The 17,302-nt window shown below is 58.8% G+C and overlaps 2 protein-coding genes across 7 annotated transcripts in view; one reads left to right on the top strand and one right to left on the bottom strand.

The window, feature by feature from the left end:
* Positions 1–566: 566 nt before the first annotated feature.
* On the top strand, positions 567–10,744 carry LZTS2 (leucine zipper tumor suppressor 2). 3 transcript variants are annotated; one of them, XM_030865365.3, is made up of 5 exons: positions 567–701; positions 6,028–6,477; positions 7,110–7,757; positions 8,304–8,555; positions 9,378–10,744. In XM_030865365.3, the coding sequence occupies exons 2-5, from the start codon at positions 6,070–6,072 to the stop codon at positions 10,059–10,061; spliced, it is 1,992 nt and encodes a 663-aa protein (XP_030721225.1). In that variant the 5' UTR covers positions 567–701; positions 6,028–6,069; the 3' UTR covers positions 10,062–10,744. The 3 variants fall into 3 exon arrangements, with proteins under 3 accessions (XP_030721225.1, XP_030721224.1, XP_060142290.1); XM_030865364.3 differs by lacking the exon at positions 567–701 and adding an exon at positions 3,383–3,521; XM_060286307.2 differs by lacking the exon at positions 567–701 and adding an exon at positions 3,714–3,789.
* PDZD7 (PDZ domain containing 7) overlaps positions 10,576–17,302 on the bottom strand; it is a 19,537-nt gene continuing 12,810 nt past the window's right edge. The window contains exons 13-18 of one of the 4 annotated variants that reach the window (XM_060286303.1): positions 14,477–14,568; positions 14,260–14,351; positions 14,037–14,108; positions 12,586–13,179; positions 12,177–12,277; positions 10,576–11,755 (exon numbers count right to left, since the gene is read on the bottom strand). In XM_060286303.1, coding sequence (XP_060142286.1) covers positions 11,540–11,755; positions 12,177–12,277; positions 12,586–13,179; positions 14,037–14,108; positions 14,260–14,351; positions 14,477–14,568 — 1,167 coding nt within the window. In that variant the 3' untranslated portion in view covers positions 10,576–11,539. Of the gene's footprint in view, positions 11,756–12,176; positions 12,278–12,585; positions 13,180–14,036; positions 14,109–14,218; positions 14,352–14,476; positions 14,569–17,302 lie in introns of those variants that run through there. The other 3 variants (XM_060286304.1, XM_060286305.1, XM_060286306.1) reach the window with 3 other exon arrangements.

The following is a 17,302-nucleotide window of genomic DNA, read 5'->3' as shown; positions in this document are numbered from 1 at the left end:
TGTGCCTCCCTGCAATACAGGTCAACTTCCTGTTTGTGCCTGTGGGTGGAACTTTATGAGCCTGAGAGAAACCTGGCCATACTCCGTAGGGGCCAGAACTGGCAAGCCTGCTCACCTGGGCAGACACCTACTCCAGGGGAGGGGGAGACGCTGGTTCTGCTCGGGCAGCCCCAGCCCCGAGGTGTGTGTGAGGAAGGGCGGGGTCTGTTTTGGTGAAACCCGAGCCTTCTTTGTCTGATTCCCAGGGGTTTCCCCTGTGTCTGGGGGGTGGGCTGAGAGTGGACCAGGGTGGGCTCCCTACAAAGCAGAGGAGGGTGGCAGTAAAGCCCTATAGCCAACTTGGTTAGCGCAGCCAGGTAGCTTAGCTTGGCTGTCGCGCCACTGGCCCCTTCGTAAGTCAAAAGCCAAATCCAGTAAGCTGTGAAGTCAGAGGCCAGAGGAGCAGTCTCGGGCCACCGTCGAGCCACAGCTGGGCTGGGTACTGGGTCGGCTGTTGAGGGGGGGCTGCGCAAACCACTCCCCTGCCGGGGTCGGGGGCGCGGCCTCAGCCGCCCCGCCCCGCTCCACCGAGCCCGGCCGGGCGGGCGCTGGGAGTCCGCAACCGGGAGCAGGCTTGGGAGCCGGCTGGTCCGCGGCAAGGAGGTACCGGCTCTGGAGCAGAAGCCGGGCGGAAGCTGGAACGGCGGTGCAGGTGGCGCTGGGTGAGTGAGTGGTGGGGCCGCGGAGGTGCAGGAACTCTCGCCTGCCGCACACCGCCCCGGAGCGAACTTTCCCGATCTGGGGAAGCTGGGGATTGGGGTTGAGGAGGGGGGTCCCCGGTCCGGGGGCCGCAGGCCAGGAGTCTGAACAGGGAACCTACACGGAAACTCACACTGACGGGCCCACACACGCGCGCACACAGACACACACGCGTACTGGAGACACACGAACACACGTGCATTCCGGGGCGGACGCGCCCAGTGAGTTAACGCTAGTAGTCCGTGGAGCAGCGCCACTGGCCCGCGAGGACCCCCCAGCGGGCAGGGCACGCTGCTGTCGCGTACTTGATGGGGGTGGGAGGAAAGAGCCGCCCAGCGACCGCGGATGGGGGCGGGCCGGGTGGGACACCTCCGGAGGCTCCTGCTTCCCTGCCACCCGCAGGTGAAGACTAAGACGTAAACAGGCGCTGAGCACGTGATCACTTCGCCCACCAGCGGGCTGTCCTCCCCCCACCCCAGCCTCGGGGCGGGAACCTCCCTCCGCGGTACTCAGCAAGTTTGCCAGGTATCTTGCCGGGCTGTATTTCATTCTCCTCCTGGAGGTGATCAGCCCTCCCCCAGGAATGGGAACACAACGCCCCCTGGAGTTGGGGTAGCGCAGGAGGACCAGAGACTGTTGCGCTGGGGTGGGGTTACCTGGGTTCCTCGTCCTCCTTCTCCGGAACATGGTGCCCCCATCCCTGAAAGTATCCCTGAAGGGGGTGCTATTCTGGATGGCAGTGTACAGCAGCCCCCGCCCGGTCCTCCAGCCCAGGGAGCAGCTGCGGGAGCGCCTGTGGGTCCCCTTCCTACTACCACTCTTCCTTGAAGAACTGGGAGCTCCTACCCCCGAAGCAGAAGGCCCACTCATGCAAGAGTGGGAGTCCCCCTTCCCCAGAGGATGCATGAGCGTACACATCACCTCAATACCAGAGTGGGCCTATCTCCCTCTGGTAGAAGGGAGGACGGCCCCCCTGCCCCCAGGGAATGAAGTAGTGGGCAGCGGCCCTCGGCTTCCCTCCCTGCCCCACCCCCCACCTCTACACACTCGCTGAGCCCAGCTGCTGCCTGAGCTTCTGGGCAGGCTGCCAGAAAGGGGAGGAGGCTCCTGGTGTCCCAGGAGGCTGGGATCAGGGTAAGGCCAGCAGAGGGGGTCTCCACGGGGGAGGGGGGGCTCAGTCTGTTCTTGTAAGGCTGAGGGTCTAGGGTGAGCCTGAGGGTGGCTGGGCTATGTTTCCCTTTACAGGGAAAAAGAAAGAAAAACAACCCTTTCCATAGAGCTAAAAATAGAGCTGAGAGCCGGCCAGGGCTGTGGCCTGGAAGGGGGGGAATGCTCCTTCCTGGGGCGGAGGAGCTCCGGCGGGCCTTGGCCCTGGGGGGCGGGGTTAGGGGGCAGGAGGCTGTCCTTGCCCAGGGGTGCGGGCATCAGCTGACCTGACTAGGTCACAGAGACCCCTACGGGCAAGTCTATGTGTTAAAATGTTTGTGAAATACAACGTGTATGTGTAAGAAGTTGTCTTTGTGACTGTGAATAAGACTGTCAGTGTGAAACATACTTAGGAGACGAAGTGTATTTAAGATTGTGACTGGGTGCGAAGGAACTCGAGCTGTGAAAGCTTGTGCACAACTAGGCGTCTGACACCGAGTGTTTGTGCACAACTAGGCGTGTGACACCGAGTGTATCTCTGTGAGTTGGCCTGAAGATTATGGAAAGAAGGGACATGGAACCTTGTGATGGACGAGACAGACTGTGTGATTGTGGCTGTGTGAGACTGAATGTGGGAAAGATCGTGTGGGTGTTAAGACAGTGTTGTTTGCCAGAGGGTGAGAATATCCCTGACCCTGAGAAGACAGTGGAATGTTGTCGGCTGTGAGGCTCGTGTAGGCTTGGCCTGTAAGTTTGGACCAGCTCACCCCAGTGACTTTTGGGGGCTCAGGGGCTGCCTCTCGATCAATGACTTCTCTCTTAGCAAATGACTTGGAGGGAAGGTTGGGGAGCACAGAGCCGCGCTCGGGGGAGGCCTGGGCTCTAGTGGGAGAGGGCACAGTGCTGGGGAGTCGGGTAGGGACCCCCCAAGGTTGGGGGTGACTGGGCGTGTTCTCCGAATAGGCCGCTAGGTGGCGCCGCCTCCGCAAATCCAAGCGTGCCTCTTCCAACCCGCTGCGGGTGGGGCAAGCACCCACCAAACCTCGGCCCCCGACTTGTGCTGGGGCGCAGGGCCCAGAGTGGGGGGCAGCTGACCCTCGGCCTCCCTCTCTGGACTCCGAAGCCGGAGTGTGTGTCGGGGGTGGGGGGGGCGGGGTTGGCATCGACCAGAGGAGCGGAGGGGGAAGGGCGGCCGCCGCGGCGCCTGGCCCTTTGTGCTCGAACAATGATCAGCAGCCGCTGGCCCCGGGGCTCGGGTTGGGGTACAGGGTGACCCGCTGCCGCCTAGTCCTGAGCCGACCGAGCCTCCAGACACACAGCCGCGGCGCCTCGGAGGGAGGGAACCTGAGTCCCGCTACGTAGCCCCTGCGTGCGTGCGCCTCGCCGGACACGCGTGACACGGGGTGCCTACGCTTATCCGCGCCCCGGGGGCGGGGTCGCCCCTCGGACCCTCCCCCGCGCTGCACCGCCCACTTGGGCCGGGCGGGGCCTGGGCCGGGCCGGGCCGGGGGCTCCCCGGAGGCGGGGCCGGGCCGGACCGGGCCGCTCCGAGTAGCGGCGCGCGGGCTGGAGCCGGTCGGCGCGCCTGTGGAGCGCTGGGGGCGGCCCGGGGCTGAGCATGGAGCAGCGCGGTGGAGGTGAGGGGGGGCCGGGGCTGGGAGGCGACCTGGGGGTGACCCCAACTTATGCACGGCCGAGGTCCCGTGGGGAGGCGGCATTCTACAGCTGCCCCCACTTTATGGAAGCGGCGGGGGTCGGAGGGGGATGGATTCCGGAGGGTGGATTGGGGGCTCCCGGCTTCCGGTCTCGGAATGGCAACTCGTGATCCCAGACTTGATCCCGCTGGATGGTCCTTGGAGTTTGGTGAGGGGGAGACTTTCCCGAACTCTTCTGCCCTCAAAACAGGTCTGTGGGGAGCTCGGACCTCGGCCAGACCTCCCTCGGACCCCGGCTGGACCCAGCCCTCAGTAGTCCCCACTGGGCGGGGGGAGTGTGTGCTGTGCCGGAGCGGTTCCTCAAGGATGTTGGGGAGAGCTGGGGGTTCCCTTCCTACAGCCACAAACGCACTTCTCAAAATGGAGCCTCCACTTGCCCCTCCTTCTCTCTCGGGCTTCAAGAGCAGGAGCCGGGCTGGCTGGGCCTGGCTCTCCAGACGCCTGGCGCTGGCTCCCTGGGTGTCTGGCTCTCAGGGCCCAGCTCAGTGTCTCTTCTGGGTTTAGGGGCTCCTGGCTCCGTGGCGCGCAGGGACCCCGGCTCACTGGGTCTGCCTGACCCTGGGGCCTCTCTCAGTCTTTGTCTCTTGTCTTCTGGGTCCCTGTCTGAATCTCTCTGTCTCCTCCCCTCAGTTTCCACTTTCTCTGTGCTCACAGAAGTGGGGAAATGGAGACAGAGATGCCAGCCCCCATGGCCCCCTAAGAAGCCCTTTCCCCACTGTTTCCTCCAGGCCCTGGAGTGGTCTGGGAGAGGGCAGAGGAGGGGGTGTTCCATTGGCTTTGCTCAGGGCTGGCGCTTGTGGGGTGGACTCAGCCCCTGCCCCTGCTCCGTGGACACCGGTCACCCCGACCCCCAGCTCCCAGCTCCTCCTTCCTCAGTCTGGACACCTCCCTGGTTTCTCCAGATCTTCTGACTTGAGCGGGGAGGGGGGGTGGGGGCGGACTTAACGGAACACACGCAAGAATGAAGGAGAGCAGATCAAGCAAAGACTCAACGTGTCTCTCCTTTCCCCACAATCCAGTGAGTGACAAAAACCAGGCTCCCACTCACCCATTTGGCCCTGCGTGCCACCCAAGCTCTCACCCTCTCTCTCACATGCTCCCATGCACACACGGTGCTCTATACACACTTGTGCACCCTCATTTCCTACTCACACACTTGTGTAAGATACATAAACTCATGTATATATGAATGGACATCTAACCAAACATATTCTCTCACATAGTCACAGTCATACACCACAAATTCACTTATGTATGCATTTGTAACTTTCACATACTTTCTGAGAGAGACACCCTATTTACACACACTTTTGTAAGATATGCACATATGAGTTCACATACATACGCATGTATATCTGAATGTACTAATGCATCTATCGAAACATATATACTCACACATTCATTCATGGTATTTTCAAACACAGTGCTCAGATTCATGCTCTTGTACACACAGTTTCACACACACAAATAAGTAAGATGCATACACTCCTACTCCTACGCAATTCTCTGTCCACTTCTTGGCTCCCGTTCTGCATGATGACTTCAGCAGATGCCTGAGTCCTGGTCTTCAGCCTCAGGACTGGGGAGGGAGTTCCGGGTGGAGACTTGCTGTCCCCTTCCAGGAAGGAGCAGGGCCTGGGGAGGTGGAGCCCTCTTCCCTGGGCTCCAGGGAAATGAGATCTTGGAGCAGCTGCCAGAGGTGATGGTAGAGCTTCTATCCTCATCCCCTTGGGGTTACTCTGGGGAATGTCCAAAGCTAGAAGGTTTCATAGGGGTTGGCAGTGGGTCTGTGTAGGCTTCTCTAGGCCCGACTGATAGGGTGTGGTGAGGCTAGTTGTCATGGAAACAGGCATGAGCCTGCATCCACCTCTTGGAGGCAGGAGACCCCAGAGGGTACCTGTGGGCTCCCTAAGAGCTCTGAGTTCTTGTTTGACCAGCTCCACCCTTGCCGCCTGTCTGTCTGGGAGAAACTGAGGCCCAGCTGGGGGAGGCTGGGCACTGCCTGGCCTTAGCTCTTTGTTTCCTAATTACCAGCTGAGTTGCTGACTGCACCCCTGAGGTTGCCCAGACTGCCTCTAATGAGGCCACCTGTCCCAGGGGACCAAGGACTGGTGCTGGGAGCTGGTAGAGAGGGCTCCCTCCCTAACTCGAGTCCTGGCCTCTGTGGGGCCCCATTCCGTCATCATCCCTGCTTGGTAGATTCAGTCCTCAGCCATGTTTAGACCAGAATTGGGCAGTGGCCTGGGGCCCAGGGATGATTGAGGTTATTGCCAAGACTCGGAGGGGATGCCTTGTGGGGAGGGTATCGTTGTTTGTTACTGATGTCAGGGGGCTGTTTGACCTGGGACAAAGGACCAGGAGGAACTCGAGACCTTATATAGGGAGGGAGCTCAAGATGGAGAGACTGACACCACTGCCCTGCTCACAGGTTTCCCTGGAGGCCCTTGGCCAGGCCTGAGCCTCTGCTGCCATGGCCATTGTGCAGACGCTGCCAGTGCCACTGGAGCCCGCTCCTGAGGCCGCCACTGCCCCACAAGCTCCAGCCATGGGCAGCGTGAGCAGCCTCATCTCAGGCCGGCCCTGCCCTGGGGGGCCGGCTCCTCCCCGCCATCACGGTCCCCCTGGGCCCACCTTCTTCCGCCAGCAGGATGGGCTGCTGCAGGGTGGCTATGAGGCACAGGAGCCGCTGTGCCCAGCTGTGCCCCCCAGGAAGGCTGTCCCTGGCACCAACTTTACCTACGTCAATGAAGACTTCCGGACAGAGTCACCCCCCAGCCCAAGCAGTGACATCGAAGATGCCCGAGAGCAGCGGGCACGCAATGCCCATCTCCGCGGTCCCCCACCAAAGCTCATCCCTGTCTCCGGAAAGCTGGAGAAGGTGAGGACCAGCCCTTTCTTTGGGGCCTGGGTGGAATCAGGGGTCCCCTGGAGAAGCCAAAATTAGGAGACCTATTTAGAGGGAGGAGTGTGGGCTCCAGATTCACCAGACCTGGGTTCTCATCCCAACTCTGCCTCATTCTGGTTGTATGACCTCAGAGAAGTCATTTAACCTTTCTGAGTCTCAGTTCCTATATCTGTAAAATGGAGGTAATAGGTCAACTCTTACAGGATTGTTGGGAGAATTACATCTAATAATGTGTGTAAAGTGTTTAGCCTAGTGCCTGGCACGTAATATGTACTCGATAAGTGTTAGCTGCTTAGAAATACTGTTTTATACTTAAAACAATGTGTTTGAATTTGAGCAAGGCCCGTAACTCTGCTGAGCCTCCATTTCCTCATCTGTGGACGAGATAGTGATAATATTTTGCTTGTATGGCTGTTGTAATGATCTGAGAGGAACGTTTTAAATTGCCTGACATAAAGCTGACACTCAGGAGGCCCTCAGCCAGTGGGAGCAATTGTTATTAGTATATGGGGATTGGGGACCCCGGATGGGAGGGCAGGGGTATGATAAGGGCTTTGAAAGATTGGGCGGCCTCATCCCCATTGTCAAGTGGCACCTCATTTCAGAACATGGAGAAAATTGTGATCCGCCCAACAGCCTTCAAGCCAGTGCTGCCCAAACCTCGAGGGGCACCATCCCTACCTAGCTTCCTGGGTCCTCGGGCTGCTGGACTGTCAGGAAGCCAAGGCAGCCTAACGCAGCTGTTTGGGGGCCCTGCCTCCTCCTCCTCCTCCTCCTCCTCCTCGGCTGCCGACAAACCCCTGACACTGAGTGGCTGGGCCAGCAGCTGTCCATCGGGAACTCTATCCGACTCCGGCCGAAACTCACTGTCCAGCTTGCCCACTTACAGCACCGGGGGTGCAGAGCCAGCCACCAGCTCCCCAGGCGGGCACCTGCCTTCCCACGGCCCTGGGCGGGGGGCATTGCCTGGGCCAGCCCGAGGGGCCCCCACTGGGCCCTCCCACTCAGACAGCGGCCGATCTTCCTCCAGCAAGAGCACAGGCTCCCTGGGGGGCCGCATGGCCGGGGGGCTCTTGGGCAGCGGTCCCCGGGCCTCCCCTGACAGCAGCTCTTGTGGGGAACGCTCCCCGCCACCGCCTCCACCCCCTCCACCCCCTTCGGACGAGGCCCTGCTGCATTGTGTCCTGGAAGGAAAGCTCCGAGACCGGGAGGCAGAGCTGCAGCAGCTGCGGGACAGTCTGGACGAGAGCGAGGTGACCATGTGCCGGGTGTGGTCAGTGGCAGTGACGGGGGTGGCATGGCAGGACATCCACAGGTGCTGGGAATACAAGAAGCATTTCTGTCTGTGCTGAGGGGCAGATGTCGGGCTATTGCACTGTGACCCCATCCCCACCCCAGATGTCTGGCTTACACTGTAGAGTGGTTGACACAGCACCACCATTTACTGTCCTTCAGACTTAAGCAAGTTACTTAGTTGCACTGAGCCTCAGTTTCCTCATCTATAAATGGGGATATTCCTGGCCTCAGGGTTATCATGAAGAGTAAGTAGGGTGAAGGGTGTAAAGTGCTTAGACTAATGCCTGGCACCTGGGAAGTGCTTGCTGTTATTGTTGTTGTGTCGCTTTTCGTAAAAGTAGCTGCTACTGTTGGTATTGTAATTATTGTAATTATTGAATGGAATCTACCTTCCCTGAGCCCAGGACGGGAGCCAGGGCAGTCGGTGATTGGGGAGCTGGGGGTGGCCAGGGCTTGAGGTTTGGGGGAGCCACCAGGACCCAGGCCTACCCTCTCGCCCATAGGTGTACGAGGAACGGCAGCGGCACTGGCAGCGCGAGGCCCTGCGAGAGGACGGCATGGCCCAGGCGCAGCGGGCGCAGCGGGCCCAACAGCTGCTGCAGCTTCAGGTGTTCCAGCTGCAGCAGGAGAAGCGGCAGCTGCAGGATGACTTTGCACAGCTGCTGCAGGAACGTGAGCAGCTGGAGCGGCGCTGCGCCACCTTCGAGCGGGAGCAGCGGGAGCTCGGGCCACGGCTGGAGGAGACCAAGTGGGAGGTGGGCCAGACCAGGATGGGCAGGGAGCAGGGCCTTTGGCAGGGGGGTGGGGGTGGGGGTGGGGAGTGGGTAAGCCTTGAAAGGAGGGGCCCAGCCACACCCCCTCACCTGCCACCCCCAGAGGGCCTCCCCTTCCTCACCTTTGTGAGATGAGGCTCCCCCTTTGACCTCCCTTTCTGGGTGCGGGTCTTCTTGGGCCTCCACATTTGGTCTCCTCATTGGTCTGGTCTAAGTGCGCACGTAGCCAGTAACGTTCCTATCCACTGCCTTCCCGCCATAATGAGAATGAGAATGTAGTGCTTACTGCTCAACAGGCACTATTCTAAGCGTGTAATGTAGAGTGTATCCTCTAATCCTCGTAACAACCCTGTGAAGTGGGTGCTGTTAATATCCTCATTTTATAGGTGAGGAAAGTGAGACCCAGAAAGGCTAGAGCCAGAGATCACACCTAGTCAGTGGCTGAGCTGAGGTCTGAACCCAGGCAGTCTGGCTCCAGTGTCTCTGCTTTTCACCAGGATACTGTAGTGCCTCTCAACTGGAAATGTGGGCACTGCCCTCAGTTGCTTCCACTCCTACCAAACCCGCCACCACCCAGTCCCCAGGGCGCTACTGCTTTGTGATGGTTTAAAGACCCCAGCTTTGAAAGCAAAACATCTGGGTCTGTATTCCACCGTAGCCAATTAATAGCTGTCTCATTATCCCCATCAGTAAAATGGGTATAATGATCAAACCACCTCTCCCTAAATGCCCAGCATGATGTCAGGGCCTGACACCCTGGGAGAACACTTCTCACCATCCTTTCTGACTATCTCCCACCCCCAGGTGTGCCAGAAGTCAGGCGAGATCTCGCTCCTGAAGCAGCAACTGAAGGAATCTCAGGCAGAGCTGGTGCAGAAGGGCAGCGAGCTGGTGGCCCTGCGAGTGGCGCTGCGGGAGGCCCGGGCGGCACTGCGGGTCAGTGAGGGCCGGGCACGGGGCCTCCAGGAGGCGGCCCGAACACGGGAGCTGGAGCTGGAGGCCTGTTCCCAGGAGCTGCAGCGGCACCGCCAGGAGGCTGAGCGGCTGCGGGAGAAAGCTGGGCAGTTGGACACCGAGGCGGCTGGCCTCCGGGAACCCCCTGTGCCTCCTGCCACTGCTGACCCGTTCCTCCTGGCAGAGAGTGATGAGGCCAAGGCACAGCGGGCAGCAGCCGGGGTTGGGGGCAGCCTGCGGGCCCAGGTGGAGCGGCTCCGGGCGGAGCTACAGCGGGAGCGGCGGCGAGGCGAGGAGCAGCGGGACAGCTTCGAGGAGGAGCGGCTGGCCTGGCAGGCGGAGAAGGAGCAGGTGATCCGCTACCAGAAGCAGCTGCAGCACAACTACATCCAGATGTACCGACGCAACCGGCAGCTGGAGCAGGAGCTGCAGCAGCTCAGCCTGGAGCTGGAGGCCCGGGAACTCGCGGACCTGGGCCTGGCGGAGCCAGCTCCCTGCATCTGCCTGGAGGAGATCACTGCCACCGAAATCTAGGGCCTTGGCATCCAGCTCTGCGGGGAGGTCTACTGAATGCAGATGGTAGCCTCAGATCCACTGAGGGCCCCGAAGTCGGAGGGCCCCAGGGCCACTTGTCCCCTGTGATCCAGGCCTCTGGGCCTCTTTCAAGGACTCAGGGCTGCCCTGTGATTTGGATGAGCAAGATCAGACTCCTTGAAGGTCCCTGTGTTCACTGTCACCCCGAGGCTCCTACTCACTCAGCCTATTTCACTCACCAACTACTGCCATTGCCACTCTGCCAACCCCGTTCACCCCCAGCATTCCAGCCCACCCAGCCAGGGGGCTGGGAAGAGGAAGGGGCTCCCTCATCTCCACATTCTCCCCATCACACAGCCAGAGCGAGCCAAACAGCGCCAGCTGCTCCAGATGTGCCTGCCCCCACCCTGCCCGTTTTGGGGGACAGGGCTGGGAGCGGGGTCTGATCCCCAGGTTCCAGCTCTGCAGCCTCTCTCCTGGGGTAAGGGGGCTATAGTCAGACCAAAGGAAGAACTCAGAAATGTCTTGTTTATTTGTATTTGTGACCAAGTGGCCCCTCCCCAACACCCAGGTTTATGGCCTTGTTTTCACTTGTATATTTTTCACATTGTAAATTTCTTGTACAAACCCAAAGAAAAAAATTAAAAAAAAAATTTTTGTTTTTAGAAAATGATGAGTGTGCTGGATAAAGATTACGGGAACTTGTTTGACCCCCACGCCCTCTTTTATTTGCTGGCTATTCCCCTAACCCCTCATGGAGGTCTTCCGGGGAGAAAGGGTGATGGGGGAGGGACAAATCCAGCAGAAAATCTGAGTTCCTAGTGGACCACAACATGAAATGGGCTCTTGGGGTTTGAGAAACTAGAAAAGACTCCCATCCTGTCCCTTGCACAGAACACTGCTTGGGGCTGGGGGCTAGATACAGTGACCCCCTTGAGGGCCCTATCTGAAAGTGCCTGTCCCTCACTGGGGGAATTATGAGAAAGTGCACACCAATCCTAAGCCCCAGACCTTGGGTTTCCCAACCCCCTTCCTGTCTTGGGGGGTTAGGGATAGTGAGCTGGTGACAGAGCTGCCCAGTAGCACCTTGTCCTTGACACCAAGTTTATCTGGAATGGGCAGAGCCTTAGTGACAACTGGGGAGGGAGAATGTGGGGGGAGAGGATCTGAGCCACCAGTGCGGAGCTTTGCGGGTAGGCAAGGCAAGCAGGAGTGGCAGGTTCTTGAGGCCTGAAGAGGTTAGTAGGTGAGGTCCAGGGGATGGCAGGAGGATTCTCTGGGGTCAGTGGGAAGAGTTACAGGGTAGCCGGGAAGAGTCTGGGATTAGTATCAGGAGGCTGGAAGACTGGAGAGGGCACTGGGCTGGGGGTCAGCTGGAGAAGCCTGGCATCAGCGGGAGGGGTCTGGGTATGGGTGGGAAGGGCATTAATGGGAGGTTCTGGGAGCCAGTGGGAGGTAGCTGGAGTACCATCAAGGGGTCAGCGGGCAGGGGAATGGTCACCAGGAAGCCGCTGTTCAGTGAGGGCTGATGAGTCAGAGGGTAAGGGCAGTGGGTCGGGCCTGGGGACCCTGACCACAAGCTCCATGGGCTCCCGAGCCTTGTTTCGATAAGCCCGGCGGATGGTGTCTACTGCCCGCTGGTGGGTCACCTGCTCCAGGCTCTCTCCATCCACGGCCACAAGCTCAAAGCCAGCCTGGGATGGGGGTGGGAGAATCACAGACCTCCCTCCTCAGGTCAACCCCACACCACCACCCAACCTCTCACCTCCACCAGCTAGGACACTCCTCCCCATCTGGGCTCTGGGCGGAGGCGATGGACAATGGGACTTTTGTGTCCAGAGCCGGTTGGGGGCAGGGTGGGGTGCAGACAATTGCCTTTTGTCCCTTGGGGCTAGCGGTGTAACAGGATGGGCCACCCTCAGGCGCAGGCTGGCATGAGGGGACAGATTTTTCCCTAGGTCTGCGTATCCTTCAGGCCTAACCCCGCTGCTCCCAAGCCTCCTCCCATGACCTGGTCTAAACATGTCTGGCTGGAAGATGAGCATGTACCAGCCCCGCCCCCTGCCAGAATTCAGCTCTGGGCCTAGGGAGTGGGCCTGGGTGCCCTTCACCCACCTGAAGGGCCCCACTGAGGAAGGCAGCGCCCCCAGGGAAGATCTTTTCTATCTTCACCATGGGCTGCACCTTGGACTCAATGCCCCCAGAAATGCTGATGCCTAGTGAGAGGGAGAAACACTGGGTTACCATGCAGCCACACCCCTAAAGCCCAGAGCTCCCAGGAAAACCCAGCCCTAAATAGAGAGCCCCCAACTTCTCCCAAACCCCCAGATTCTATTACTACTCAATCCTCAACTCACTCTAGACCCCAAACCTCCCAAATATGGACCCTCCCAACTATATCCTAATACCCCGATTCTTTCCCTAGTCCCAGGTCCCCTAGTTATACCCCAAAACCAAGCCCACCAACCTCACCCACACCCAAGAGCCCCTGCCCCCCAGCAGGTGCAGTCCTGCCTGGACTCACCCAAGGACTGCTTCATCTTGGATAGTGTGACGGTCCTCAGCTCCCCACTGGGGACCTTCGTGGCTGCCTCCTCGGCTGTCCCACCAGTTCCGTTCTCAGAGGGCCCTTGACTGCCCCCTGCCTTGGCCACCTGCCCATCCGTAGGTCGTGGCAGAGGAGGCCTGGCCTTCCGAGGCTTGTGGTAGCGCCCGCTGGCTGTGCTGGGAGTGGGGATAGGTGCCGGGGATGGGGAACGCCTGCGTCCGGGGGACTTGCCTCTGCCCCGGCTGCGGCTGCGGCTGCGGCTCTGGCTTGGGCCCTGGCTCCAGCTCTGCCGAGGGCCCTCTAGGGTCAAGGGTTCTGTCAGCAGCCAGTTAGGCCTTGGGGGCCGGGGAGCCACGGGGGGTGGCTGGGGAGGGGGTGTGCAGGCGCTTCTGCGTGAGATGAAGGCATCTACTGGCACATCCTGGAGAGGGGGGACCCCTTTATGAGGGTGGTGGGAGGCAGAGGCACCCAGGGAGACCTGGAGGCCCCCCAGACGCTCCCTCAGCTCCCCATCATCTTCCTCCTCTGAGAAGCCGTTCACAGGAAGTAGGTAGAAGCCTCCACGACTGTCTGGGGAAGAGGGCCAAGGTCAGGCCGCCTTCTCCTCAACAGCCCAGACCACCTTACCAGACCCCAGTCCTTGCCTTTGTTGGTGTAGGGAGACCCAGGCCTGGGTTTGCTCAGGCCCTGTGGCAGCGTGCCCGGGTTCTATTGCAATAGTATTTTAAAACTTTCTATTGTCATAGTTACAGTTTTATTTAAGTAATTATTACAATAGCAAGTAAAAATATGACTCCCACACCAAGCTGGTAATTTCTCAGAGGTTATTGCATAGAATGAGATGATTTAAAAAGTGAGTGGATTTAAAACCCAATTATTAAGGGGCTTCCCTGGTGGCGCAGTGGTTAAGAATCCACCTGCCAATGCAGGTGACACAGGTTCGAACCCTTGTCCGGGAAGATCCCACATGCCTTGGAGCAGCTAAGCCCGTGCGCCACAACTACTGAGCCTGCGCTCTAGAGCCCGTGAGCCACAACTACTGAGCCCGCGAGCCACCAACTACTGAAGCCCGCGCTCCTAGAGCCCGTGCTCCACAACAAGAGAAGCCACAACGATGAGAAGCAATGAAGAGCAACCCCCACTCGCCGCAACTAAAGAAAGCCCACGTGCAGCAACGAAGACCCAATACAGCCAAAAATAAAATTAATTAATTAAAAAAATTTTTTTAATTATTAAGTAAATAATAGTACAGATGGTGAGTGGACATGATGAAAATGGTTCTGGCAGACGAGGGATTTCCTTCAGGGAAACACACATACCTCTGGAGCCGCGACAGCCCACATGGGGACAAGGATGGAAGGTTCACTCTCCCTCCCCCAGCCCCCCTAGGGTGTGCCCCCTCCCCGGGCTCTGGGACTCTGACTGACCAGGCACAGGAGTGATGAGGTGACGCTTGGGCGGTGTGTCCTGCCGGGCTGGTCGCAAGGCAGGAGGCCAAACTGGTTGGAGAGGAGAGCAGGTCAGGAACAAGGCTCCCTGATGGGCCCAGCTGAAAGGGCCCAGGCAATCTCTGCCCCTCTCCACTGGGAGGCCACGCCCCCAGCCCCACCTGTGGCTCGGGATCCACAGTCCTGCCCCCTGGCTGCTGACCTGCCTGGCTCTTGAGGGCCTCAAAAGCCTCCAGCTCCACAGGCATCACCATGCTGTCGAAGCGACCCAGGTCTGTGGGGGCCACCACACCCCTGGGGGAGGGCAAGAGACGAGGGGTGGTCAGGGCTCAGTTCTGGAGGTGCCCGGAGGGACTTCAGCCCTGGAGAGGTTAGGGGAGGTATCGGGGATCCCCTTCCTGCCCCCAGGCCCTCACCACCTGATGTCCCTCAGCAGCAGCAGCTTCGCAGGCCTGTCCAGAATGGCCAGCAGGGGCCTCACCAGGTCCTCCACGCCGCCCTCATGCACGTACTGCAGAGAGAGGCACCACAGGTCAGATAGCAGCGGGGACTTCCAGAGCCCGGTGAGGGGGCATGCCTGGGCATGGAGGGACCCCACGTTTTGGAGAGGTTCTCCCCACCCCCGGGCTGTCTTATCTTGGTGACTGGGTGGAAGCCTGCAATAATAATGACAGAGCTGTAACAGCAGTAACAATAGCAGCTTTGGGCCTTTTTCTAGGCCTCGTACACACGGTCCCTCATTTAGCAACCACTCTGAGAGAGACGTCAATTATTCCCGTTTCACAGATGAGGGAACTGAGGCTCAGAGAGAAGGACTTTGCCCCAGGCCACACAGATGAGGAAGTGTGAAGAGGGACTGGAACCTGAGAGCTCTGGCTCCTGCCTGCTGTGGTACCGGAAAAGGATATGCAGGGCGTGGACTCTCCTCCCCACCCCACCTCCCGGGCTGAAGGAAGGAATTTGAGCCAAAGTCTAGGCTGTGTGCCTGGCTGTCCCAGCTTGTGTCTGCACAGACCTACAAATTAGGCTTTGTTCAAGGCTGGAATGGGGACTCTGGGGAAGGGGTGGCCCTACAGAAAGCCACTCCAGTCAGTACCCAGGGTGGTGGAGGCCTTTCTGCCTGGCACTGCCCCGATGCCACCAGCCACACCCCACCGACGCAGACAAACTGGCAAACTGTATACTGGGAGCCACCAGACTTGGACAGCACACTGCCCCCTAGTGCTATGAGGGACACACATACTGGTTCCGGGACACACACAGAGCAACCCGGGCGTGCACAGACACAGGGAAACAGCACACCCTGGTGGCCAGAGTGAGACATTCATAAATATCTGGAAATACAACTGTGTGTGTGGCCCTAAACCACACACAAAATTACAGGGACCCACACTTACAAATATGGACAATACACCCCCTTTTGTCTGGAGAGAGATACACGTAATTGCACAGAACCAGTCACATATGTGCACACACTTCAAGTCCACAAACCTGTGTTCAGCTTCCACTAAGTGCCAGGTCCTGTACTGGGCAGTGGGGACACAATGACAGAGAGCCACATGCTCCAGTAAACTACAGACCACTGGCGACGGGGCAGAGGGAGTCTCAGAGGAGGGTGGGAAGATCAAAGGAGGCTGCATGGAGGAGATGGTCTTTCACTGACTCTTAAGGATAAATGCAGGGAAACAGCATGATAGCTGGCAGGAAAGGGTACTGTGGAATAATGGGTAGATAGAGGTTGAACTGGAACATGGGGTACATGGAGGGCCTCCATATAGGCTGTACAGTTTGTGACTACAGTGTGAGTAGTGCCCCTAGGGTTGTGCAATTCGTAGGCTGTATAAACCAGTGTTATATGTTATACCAAGGGAAGAGGATGTGATGTGATGACCATGGGAAAGCAGAGGTTAGTGAATTGGGGAATCAAATCAGGGAGGGCCTTGAATGTGAGGATAAGGAACTTGTACTCCATTCTGCCAAAGATATGAGGCTGCAAGGGGGCTTGGGGAGTGTAAAGTGATCAGAGAGGTGGTTTATAATACCTGGTCTGGCGGCTGTGGGGAGATGGCTCAGAGGGGGAGAGAGAAGGGAGGCTTGGGGTTCGGGAACCACACAGCCAAGTCACTAGCAGAGCTTTACTAATCATTCCAGCCAGGACTCCACCCCGAGGGTCTGATCTCTTGGTGTGGGTGGGGCTTGGGTCAGGTTGGGTGGTAGGCATTGCTCCCTAGGTGCTCTGGGGCACAGAGAGAGGCCCTCCTGGCCTGGGCAGGGTAGGAGGAGCAGAGGGGTGGAGGAACAGGAACCTACCAAAGAAACTGACACAGAGCTCCACCTAGTGGCCAGGGCCTAGAGTTGCAGGTTCACAAAGGCTTGGTACGCACAGCCCTACATGGCGCTCAGAGCTGAGCGTGACACTCAACTGAGTTTAGCCCAGAGGCCTTTAGCTGCCCCCCAGATGCACCCCCATATGTAGCTCTGCTGTAAACCAAGCATTGGCAAAAGGATGCGTGAATTAGTGTGCCTCAGTCTCCAGGTGACATACACACAGATACAACCGTACAGTTAAGTCAACACAAACTCAGGTGCCCCAGAGATTAACAAATGCACATGTCACACAGACATAACACAGCCCCACCGTGGCCAAGGTGAGGGGGTCGGGGGAACCACAATTTCCTGAAACTCCTCAGCTTGCCCTGGTATACAGGATCACGCGCACACTGATGCAGATGGAGCACAAGGAACCCATCACAGGAAACCTGCAGGTTCTTGAGGCAGAGGGATAGGAGAGGGCCTTCCAATCCTCCTGGAGGGCGTGGCCTGTGCCTCCTGCAGCCTCCCCAACAACCAGGCCACAAAGACTCCCTCAGATCTACCCTCTGCCCCACCGTGGGGCCCTCTGCTTCTGTCTGAAGTTGAACGAAACAGAGAGCAACAGTGCAGGTGTTGGGGGAGGCTTGGGGTATGTTGGGAGGACAAAAGATTACTGACTTGGGTAACAGGGGAGGGTGCTTGGCATGAGGCCAGACCTGTTGGCTGACCCAGGAGTGGAAGGAGGCATGAGGGGTGGGGAAGCCTGGGTTTAGAAGAGAACAGAGAACAGAGCAGGTGACTGCAGGGACTCAAGTCCCAAACTCATCACCTGTCTGGTCTGGCTCCTTCTCCGCTCAGCTTAAATATCACCTCCTCAGGGAGGCCCTCCCAGACCACGCCATCTAGTTTGTGCCTCTTAGGTTATTTTCTCA

The sequence above is a fragment of the Globicephala melas genome, chromosome 16 (genome assembly GCF_963455315.2).
Source record: "Globicephala melas chromosome 16, mGloMel1.2, whole genome shotgun sequence".
Classification (NCBI taxonomy): domain Eukaryota; kingdom Metazoa; phylum Chordata; class Mammalia; order Artiodactyla; family Delphinidae; genus Globicephala; species Globicephala melas.
Note: the sequence above shows the minus strand (reverse complement) of the source record. Positions and strands in the feature narration are given on the sequence as shown.